This window comes from Orycteropus afer, unplaced genomic scaffold (assembly GCF_000298275.1).
Source record: "Orycteropus afer afer isolate SDZICR_OR568_19922 unplaced genomic scaffold, OryAfe1.0 scaffold00273, whole genome shotgun sequence".
Classification (NCBI taxonomy): Eukaryota; Metazoa; Chordata; class Mammalia; order Tubulidentata; family Orycteropodidae; genus Orycteropus; species Orycteropus afer.
This window is the reverse complement of record NW_006921860.1, coordinates 321,087-331,613: the sequence shown is the minus strand read 5'-3', so window position 1 is coordinate 331,613 and position 10,527 is coordinate 321,087. Positions and strand designations below refer to the sequence as shown.

At 58.2% G+C, this 10,527-nt stretch overlaps 1 protein-coding gene across 1 annotated transcript in view; it reads left to right on the top strand.

Annotated features, from left to right (window-relative positions):
- RPS6KA2 (ribosomal protein S6 kinase A2) overlaps positions 1-4,380 on the top strand; it is a 219,437-nt gene extending 215,057 nt beyond the window's left edge. Inside the window, exons 16-17 of the mRNA XM_042782257.1 lie at positions 2,116-2,253; positions 4,255-4,380. Of these exons, the coding sequence (XP_042638191.1) occupies positions 2,116-2,253; positions 4,255-4,380 (264 nt within the window). The remainder of the gene's footprint in view (positions 1-2,115; positions 2,254-4,254) is intronic.
- Positions 4,381-10,527: the final 6,147 nt, after the last annotated feature.

Sequence of the window (10,527 nt, the reverse complement as noted above, 5' to 3'; positions counted from 1 at the left end):
GACTTGGGTGCTGGTGGTCTGTTGGAGCTGATCCCAGAAAGCAGGAGTCGGGGAGCAGGCAGACGTTAGGAGGAGGAAGGGCCTGTGTAAGGTGTATTATCAAGGTCATGTTGGGGGCAGAGGGGTCAGTGCCTCCCATTGCTTGAACTGGCTTCTTGTCCCTTCACCCTCGAACCTGGTGCATCCGTGCCTTCCCCGCCCCCTTTCCCATCTGGTGCTCGCCATGAAGCCCAACTCCAGTCCTGCATTTTCTGTATAAAAATGTATTTTCTTCACGTACTGAGATCCTAGGGAGGTCGAGAAAACTCTCCTCGCTTTCATTTTCACACCTGAAATTGGCAGCAGTAGGACTTCCAGGAGATACTTGTTTCAGGAAGTTACCAAAATTAATGTTATCAAGTCGTGAAAAGCATTGGGTTCCTCTATTAAAAAAATGATAGTGTTATATATGTATGTTGGTAGGTGCCGTTAAGATGACTCCAACTCACAGCGACCCCGTGTATGACAGCAGAACACTGCCCGGTCCCACGCCGTCCTCACATGTATGATATGACACGTGTGTTATTGTTAGGTGCCATTGAGGCGACTCTGACTCACAGCGACCCCGTGTACAACAGAGCAGAATACTACCCGGCCCCGCATTGTCCTCACGTGTATGATATGACACACGTGTTATTGTTTGGTGCAGTTGAGGCGACTTCTGACTCACAGTGACCCCGTGTATGACAGTGGAACAGTACCTGGCCCCACACTGTCCTCATGTGTATGATATGACATGCGTGTTATTGTTAGGTGCCGTTGAGGTGACTCTGACTCACAGCGACCCCATGTACGACAGAGCGCAACAGTGCCCAGCCCCGTGCTGTCCTCACGTGTATGATATGACACTCATGTTATCGTTTGGTGCCGTTGAGGCGACTCCAACTCACAGCGACCCCGTGTACGACAGAGCAGAATACTGCCCGGCCCCACATCGTCCTCGTGTATATGATATGACACGCGTGTTATTGTTAGGTGCCGTTGAGGCGACTCCGACTCACAGTGACCCCGTGTACGACAGCGCAACAGTGCCCAGCCCCATGCTGTCCTCACGTGTATGATATGACACACGTGTTATTGTTTGGTGCCATTGAGGTGACTCCGACTCACGGTGACCCCATGTACAACAGAGCGGAACACTGCCCGGCCCCGTGCCGTCCTCACGTGTATGATACGGCACGCGTGTTATTGTTTGGTGCCGCTGAGGCGACTTCAACTCACAGCGACCCCGTGTACAACAGAGCGGAACACTGCCCGGCCCCGCGCTGTCCTCACAGTCCTTGACCCCATCGTTAGGCCACTGTGTCCACACTGTTGAGCAGGGCCCAGCATTTCTGAGCTCTGCTTTATAACCGGAAGTTCTGTGGAGGTCAGGGTCACACTCTGAGGATTTTATTTCGTTCCCACATGGGGTGGGGATGCTGAGAGGAGGAGAGAAACTGAGTGGGAGGAACATGGACTCTAGTCATGGGTGTTCCTTGGCTGCATCATCGGTCACTGCGGACGTCACCTTCTTCACCTGCATGCACAGACAGTGGCTGACAAGTCGGGACGTCTTCACGAGGGACCGTGCAGGTGGACCTCACTGAAGTAGAGCCCTGTGCTCTGATCAGTTTTAGGAACTGTTGTTATTACTTTACAATCAAATAGGAAAATCATCTTTGTTGAACATGAGTCAGGGTCCAGTAAAACCTGCAGAAGCTAGACCTTTGTAAGGCAGAAACCTGTCAGAGAAAAACTCAAATAGTTTCTGCTCCAGTGAGCGAGAGAAAAGTACCACCGCACCCTGCCCAAGGTGGCAGCCTTGCGAGACCTGAGAAACCACAGGCCCGTGGCATTCCGGCTCCCCCAGGTGTCACTGTGCGTATTGTCTACAGATCCTGGGTTCCGAGGTTTGTGGGTGGCCGTGAGAGACGTCAGTCTGCATCCGTCATTAGGAATCGGTTCCCGTCTGGGGCGTTTGTTACACCTGGGTCTGTGAACCGGGGGGAGTACCAGTTTTCCTGGAGGGGAGCCGAGCGTTTTCAGCGGTCTCACCCAGCCCCTTCATGTCTCCTGTTCTCGACTCTCCAACAGGATGTTGTATCCCAGATGCTCCACGTGGACCCCCAGCAGCGCCTGACGGCTGTGCAGGTCCTCAAGCACCCGTGGGTTGTCAACAGAGAGTACCTGTCCCAGAGCCAGCTCAGCAGACAGGATGTCCACCTAGTGAAGGTACCCACAGCAGCCATGGGAGACTGTGAGCGGGTGGTGGTCTGCACACCTCACGGTTCATCTGATAGGATCTGCAGGCAGGTCATCAGTAGTCGCCCAGACATTCATTTATTTTTATACACTTTATCACACACAAGGTTCCACACAAGACTCATCTCTGTTAACACCGTCACTGTGTGTGTGTGAGAGAGAGACTGAGAGAAGAGGGGGCGGCACATAATCGTGCCCTCAGAGTTCTGAGACCCCGGATCTAGACCAGAGGTGTGCAGACTTTTCCTGTAAAGGCCTGAAGGGGGAAAAAAAAAAAAAAAGCACTGCCATCGCGTCGATTCCGACTCATGATGACCCCCTTTTGGGTTTCCAAGGAGGTAAATCTTCACAGAAGTAGATTGCTGTCTTCCTTCCATAGACTGGCTGGTGGGTTTGAACCACCAACCTTCTGCTTAGCAGTCAGATGCCTTAGGCCCTGCACAATGGGAGCTCCTTCTGTAAAGACTTGGACAGGACATACGTTTTGTGGTACCTATGACTTCATCCCAAGAGGTCATGGGAGCTGGTGAGCACTGGCCCAGTTCTGAGGTAAATGCACGAGCCGGGTCACGATCCCCATCTGACAGGGGACTGACTTGGCAGCTGCCTCTCAGGAAACTTGTGTTTTAGGGAGAGCCCTCCTCTGGGAAGCGGGAACTGTCCCCAGCCAGTCAGACCTGCAGTTACCCCAGTTACCCACTGGGGGGGCTCCCTCCTAGAGCCTTCCCACAGACGTGGAGCTGCTCTAGACTAAACCTGGTGGGTGATCCACGTCCGTCCACGGCACTCGAGAGCTGCAGCCACCAGCTGGACACAGACCCTGCTCTGTGGGCCCAGGAAGGCCACAAGGGCAGACCTGGCCTGGCAGCCACAGCACAGGGCACCGTGTGGCTAGCTCTCTTGGACTCCACGTTAGTTTAAAAACACATGTCCCCAGAGTACAGCGTGCTGAGCTCAGTGTGGAACAGCGGGCGGACAGGACAGTGATGATGCAGTCATACTCCCTACAAAGGGCCTGTGTGTGCCGGCCTCTCCCCCAGCACACGGCATGCCCCTGCGTTCACACACTTCTCCTGAGATCCCCACTGCCCCCAGTGCACAGCACTCCCCTGCGTTCACACGCATGCTTCTCCCAGCACACAGCACACCCACATTCACACACGTGCTCCTCCCAGCACACACCACACCCCACATTCACACAAATGGTCCCCCAGCACACGACACACTGTGTTCACACACGTGCTCCTCCCAGCACACGGCACACCTTGTGTTCCCACACGTGCTCCTCCCAGCACACGGCACACCCGTGTTCACATGCAGGCCCTCCTGAGGGAGGGTCCCTGCATTCACACACACGTGCTCTCCTGAGGAAGGGTCCCTGCACATCCTGCATGACACACGTGCCCTCCTGAAGGAAGGTCTCTGCACATCCCTGCATTCACACACACGTGCTCTGAGGGAGGGTCCCTGCGTTCACATATATGCTCTCCTAAGGGAGGGTCCCTGCACGTCCCTGCGTTCACACACACGTGCCCTCCTGAGAAGGGTCCCTGTGCTCACACGTGTGCCCTCCTGAGGAAGGGTCCCTGCACGTCCCTGAGTTCACACACGGAAGCTCTCCTGAGGGAGGGTCCCTGCACGTCCCTGCGTTCACACACACGTGCCCCCGAGGGAAGGTCCCTGCAAGTCCCTGCTTTCACACACACATGCCCTCCTGAGGGAGGGTCCCTGTGTTCACACGTGTACCCTCCTGAGGGAAGGTCCCTGCAAGTCCCTGCGTTCACACACAGATGCTCTCCTGAGGGAGGGTCCCTGTGTTCACACGTGTACCCTCCTGACGAAGGGTCCCTGCGCGTCCCTGCATTCACACACACGTGCCCTCCTGAGGGAGGGTCCCCACTCTCCGAGGGGACAGGAGGCTGGCTCCCCAGCCGAACACTCCGCTCAAACCCTTCTCTCCTTGCTCCCCAGGGGGCCATGGCCGCCACCTACTTCGCGCTGAACAGGACCCCTCAGGCACCCAGACTGGAGCCAGTGCTCTCGTCCAGCCTGGCCCAGCGCCGCGGCATGAAGAGACTGACATCCACCCGGTTGTAGCCGGCTCGATGTGGCCTCCGGCCACGCGCCCCTCCCACAGGGCGTCCTCTCGGCGCACAGACTCGGTGCCGGCACGGGCCTGCTTGGAGGCTGAACCGCCGTCACTGTCCACACTTCTCTCTCAGCCTGGGCGGCCTGACCCGGGGACCCCAGAGCCTCACTGTGCCAACCTTCCCTCGTCCACGCGAAGACCAATGAATCCAGGCCCTGGGGTCACCATGGTCACGCCCCGTAGGGCGTGGCCATGCTTCTGGGTCTTCTGGTAGATGCTTTTGTGTGTACGCGAGAGGTTTTCCAGTCGTTCAGCTGGTGCCTCGGTCAGCTTCCACCCCGGGCGTCCTGGTGACCACAGTAAGGGCACTATCAGCAGAGGAAGGAAGTGTCTGGTTCGTTCCAGAACCTTTGCTGGGAAGGGCGGGATGCAGCCGTGCGGGGTCCTGTGGGCTGAGCGGTGGAGCCGAGGACGAGCTGCCCAGCTTCCTCCGGCACAATCCAAAGAGTTGTCCCCACGTCGCCCCCATTTTCCCTGGGGGCTCTGTGTTCCCTGTCCCTGCCTCAGTGCACGTGGGGGAAGGCAGCCCCACCCGTCCCTGCCTCGATGCACGTGAGGGAAGGAAGGCCGCCACCCGTCCCTGCCTCGGTGCACGGTGCACGGTGCACGTGAGGGAAGGCAGCCCCACCCTGGCTCGCTGACCTGTGCCTCGATGGCTGCGTTTCACAGACATCCAGAGCAGGGCCCTCCCGCTTCCTCATTTCCTTCTGGGGGCTGCCCCACTCTGAGTGACCCCTGAGGTCACATGATGCCTTTGACAGTCCTGGGCTCTAAGTGCCAGGAGCCAGGCCAGCCGGGGCAGGCCAGGCAGGTTTGCGTGCGTCCGTCTGTCTGGTCTTCGGGCAGCTGCAAAGATCCCACTTGCAGGGTTTGCTCCTGCCTTGCGTTCTGTGGCTGATTCTGTCCTCCCCCAGCCCGAGGGGCAGGAGCGCGCAGGGTGCAGACGCGCCCCTTGGCCAGTGAGCTGTGCCCTGCGTCCGCTGAGGAGCGCTGTGTTTAAGTCGGCCTGCCCTTCTGCCCTGCTCAGTGCCCCTGTGTGCCCTCCGGTGTGTTGTGCATGGGGTGTGGCACCCCCTGCTGGACTCGCCGTGTTAACTGACGCCTGCTGTGAGTGCCCCAGGCAACGCCAGCCCCGGGTCCCTCAGGCCCCTGTGGGCCCCACCCCCACCCAGCTGGGCCCAGCAGAGACCCCCGGGCTGGCCGGCAGAAGCCGGGACGATCTGTCCTCGCAGGGCTGGCGAGCGCCTCTGCTCCGGGCTGAGGGCCGGCGTCTTGGGTTCCTTGTGCTGCGCCCAGTTCACTCTTGGCACCCAACTCAGAACAAAAACACACACACCTGCTCTGGTTGGCCTGCTTCCTGACCCTAAAAGACCAGCCCTTACTCACTCAGTGGAGATTCGGGTGGTGCCAAGGGTTAGCACACACTCAGCTGCTAATTGAAAGGTTGGAGGTTCGTGTGCACCCCGAGGCAGCTTGGAGGCAAGGCCTGGCGATTCTCTCCCAAAACTCAGTCATTGAGAACCCCACGGAGCGGCACGCCCAGGCGGCCGTGAGTCAGTCAGCCTGACAGCAGCGGGGTTTGTCTGTCTTCCTCCATTTCAGTTCGCTCCAGTACCCGGCTCATGGGAAAGAGAATAACCGCCCAGCTGTCTCACTGTTCGCTGAAAACCTGCTGTTTCCGAGAGCCACAGAGAGTGGGGGAGATGCAGATTGAGGACTGTCGTCCGTGGAGCCCACGGGCGGCCTGGGTTTCTTGGGACGAAGTGCTCATCCCAAGGCCAGCAGACCCCACCCACCACCGTTCCGTTCATCTCTGTGTGACATCACGTCTCTGGAAACCTGTGGACAACAGGCATCCGTCTGTCACGGGTTCTGCCCTCTAGAAATCAACGTCCCCGTATCTTATTGGCTGCACAGGCAAGCACGCGGGACCGTGGCTTCGGCCTGTGGGTCTGTCAGCCAGTGAGGTCTGGTGACGGGAGAGGCCACTGAAACCACGGTCGTGTCTGGCTGAGAGCAGGCCTAGAGTGTTCCGTGTGTGCTTCCCTCGCACGCTCGTGGCGTGTTTAGTTAGGTCGGTGCAGCCTTGCCTCTGGGGGGCTGAGCCCCGAGACCCACCACCGCCTCCAACACTGTACGTCCTTCCCACGCATTCCCCTGCGCCCTGCAGACTCCAGTCCCCAGAACGTCTGTAAGCTGCCTGCGCTCCCCACACTCAGAACAAAACGGTACTTGAATCGTTCCACAGAAACTCGGCCGACATGAGGATAGGATTTGGAAAGTAAACTTGCACAAACAGCAAAGCAGCAAGAAGAAGGGCTTCCCGGCTGCCGACTCCAGAAATGGAGATGTTGCTGCAGCCGCTCCCCTGACCTGGGCGCCGTGTTCAGGACGCAGTTGGCATGGACAGTGCAGGCTCCTGGCTCCGCATGGGGTCATCAAAGCCACAGATTCGGTCACAACTAAGCCAGCCCTCTCCTGCCCAATGCCCCCTTGCTGCCACCACACAGGTCCCCCTCGCAGCTCCCTGTTTTGGGGGACGCCTGATTCACCCCATCGGTGTGTGGCTTGGCCAGGTCAGCCCACAAAATCAGAACCCCGGCAGTGAGTGAAGCGCGCTTCCACAGGCCCTGGGTCAGGTCTGTGCATGGTTCTGAGCCATGCGTCGTCTGTGTTGACGTGTGTAAGGCAGTTTGGTTTCTCAGTGATCCTAGTACCTAGTGTCAGCCAGTATTACACGCTCCACGGTGTTGCTTTTCAAGCTGTCGCCCGGAGTTGTGGCCGTTGGCCTGCCAGGACCCTCACGCTCTCCTTTCTTCCCTGCTCAGTTCTGTCGCTCTTCACATACAAGGGTCCCAGGGTGAGGAGGGAAACAGGAAGAGAAAGCCGCGTGTCCCTCCCCACCAGCCGGCAGACGTGGTGGTCACTGGGGCTGCCAGCCTGCCCCCCAGTCACCGGGGCTCAGCACCTTGTTGACAGATTGGCTGTGTTTATAGATGGCTGTTGTGTCGCACTCCGTGTCGCGTCTGCACTGGGCAACACTGTACAGATATCTCTTGTGCTTTCCAGACTTTCGGAATAGACTTTTTTGAATAAATCTGGGTTTTATGACGTGTAATATTTTTCTGGTCTAACAGTAACCTTTGGACTGTCTTGTCTTGTCACCAACAAGTCTGCACATGGGCTTTCCTCCTCGGCCCCTTGCTGGCTACAGGGCCACCGCACAACAGGACGGCTGGCCCAAGAACCAGGCCCCGCCTGTGAGGACGACCCAGGCACCCACTGGCAGGAGGCAGCAGGCAGTGGTGTAGGCCAGGCTGCTGGGGGCAGTCCTCGGGGACCCCTCTACTGTAGGCTTCCATCAGCCAGGGCACCCCCAGACCTGTTCATGCAGGAATAAACAGCTCTGCTCCAGAGGACGCTCTGCGGCTCTCGAGCGTGACACCTTCTTCCCATTGGGTGAATTCCTAGCCAGTGTGAGATTCATGCAGCACACACGCACACCACACGCAAAACAAGCCGCACAGCGCACACACAGACAGCACCCAGGCATATCACACACATGCATGTACACCACACAGAACAGTACACACATCTGCACCGCACGGATACACACCATACTACACACATCCATAGCAGACACACCACACATGTATACCACAACACATACATGTATACCACACGATAGGCACATAGGCACACTGCACATACATAGCATATACATACACACCATCCCATCCTCAGTATATACATGCATACCACACACACACATACACAATACACACCACCACACACATCCACACAAAACACAGTACAAGCACACTAGGCCTCCTTGGATGAGCAAACAGGGCTTCACTACTAACCAAAGTTGGTGGTTCAGAGGCACCTCGGCGGAGAGGCCCGGCCCTCTGCTTCCAGGAAGCGACCGCTGTGAAGCCCCCGGGGAGCAGGCCTTCGCCGCCGCCAGTGGCTGCGTGGGTCGCCATCAACTCCGCTGCAATGGCGGCGGCAGCAAGAGGGTGCCGCCTAGTGTTCACAGTGGGGAAGGACAGTAGCTGCAGCGACTGCTTAGGGCCTTGGCAGCCACCTACCCTTCCTGGCTCGAGTAAGTAGCGCTGAGGAGTCCACATCTTTAGCAAGGAGACTCCCCTGTGATTCCCCAAAGACAGCGTTTGCCCCGGGACACGCTCATCCTCCCCGTAAGCCCCGGGGATAATGTCATGTTTCGTGTTTTACTCATATTCTCACATCGTAACAATGCTACAACTTCAGGATGGATGCATACCATCCGAGTTAAGTGAAGTGGACTCTCCAAGCTCGTTCTGCAAGCCCGAGATTGAGGGAACGAGACCACGCCCAGTCAGCTGATTTTCTAGCAGCGGGGAGAGAAAGTAACAAGGGTGAAATACATCTTCACGGCTGCAGGGCGCTGCCGGGTGCGGTAGCTGTTCCACGTGAGGTGAACTGGGTGCCTCCACGGCGATCGCACCATCAAGGTTTCCAACGGCGGGTTTGGACGTTTGTTGCCCCGCCTTTGTTTTGACGTACCTGTGGGTACCAACCATAATTAAACCTTTCTGTTAGCAGGGAGCACATTAACTGTTGGCACCACCCACAGACGCCACGGGAGGTTATCAGGGAATCCAAAACCGAGTCCTGGTCCTTGGCTGCAGATTTTATCTACCTTGCAACATTTAGCCCGTGGCCTTTCTAGTTGAATTTATTCCCGGGAATAGCTGTAATTCCGGGAGCCCTGGGGACGCAATGTTTAAACACACAGCTGCTAACTAGCCATGCCAGAAGCCTTGGAAACTCTATGGGACAGTTCTACTCTGTCCTCTAGGGTGCTGTGGGTCGCAATCTGGTTTGGCGTTTTAATGGCCGCCATTCAGCGTCAACTGCAGCGCACTCATCATACAGGACGTATCCCTAGCTGGGACTGTGTTTCTCACTTCACTGTGATGAGGAAAAACAGCCACTAGATTCTTTGCTGAGAAACCATTCTCAGAAGGCTGGCGGTTCAAACCCACCACCGCTCCTCGGAAGGAAGGTTGGGCGATCTACTTTCGTAGAGACACGCACGGGAAACGCAGGGAAGCGTCGCCGTGGGTGGGACCGGACTCCCCGGCAGCGAGTGTGGCGTTTTGGTGGTGGTGGTGGTGGTGGTGGTGTCTGGGTCGCGCATGCGCGAGCGCAGGAACGCGCAGGTTGGCCGCCCTGTGGATGGGACCAGCGCCGCTGGCAGCAGGTTCCGCTCGGTCAGCGTCCCTGCGTCTTTATCCACCTTTCTTTTTCTTCCTGAGGGAACAGGATGTCAGGCCTTCCCAGGAATCCCTTAATTCTGGCGCCTTCCGCCTTTGGACTCCAGGCTGCCGCGTGGCGCTGACATTTTTGATGATCTGGAGACGACACGGAGCCCAGGCTTCCGACTTGGCTTCCTTGTTAGAATGTGCGCTCAGGGGCTGCGTCCGTGCTGCTGACGGGCACTGACTGGAAATCACAGCGAGGCGTTTCCCTAACTTTACAGGCGTTTCTCAGAGCCTGCTTTCGTCACGTTGTAACCCACTTACAGAATCGCCCCTCACACTCGGGGACGCAGCGAGACCTCCGCCTCCGCAGCCGGTCTCAGAGTACCGTCTGAGCCCCGTAATTCCTCATGTCGCCTCGGCCCCGGAGTCCTGCCGTTCAGATCAGAGGAGGACGGCCGCGGAGGCCCGAGGCTGCAGGCCGATCCTCCCCGCTTGAGGCTGCAGGGCCGGCGCCTCCGCCTGGCACCCCTCCAACGGCCGGGAACACGGGGCCGGCGCGCGGCGGGCAGAAGGGGGCGCCCTGGGCACGCGGGCGGGTCCCCCTGACTCAGGGAGCGGATTTAGGGGCACCCTAGGGTCCTCGTTTCAGGAGATGGACTTAGGGGCGCCCTGGGGGTCCCCCATCTCAGGAGGCGGATTTAGAAGCGCCCGGGCCTCCCCCGTCTCAGGGAGGCGCCCAGCGCTCTGCTCTGGCGCGAGCTGCCGGGTTTCTCCGGGTTTCAGTCGGAAGAAGACACCCCGTTGCGCAGCCTGGAAGGTCCTTTCCTCCCGGATCCTCCCTGCCTC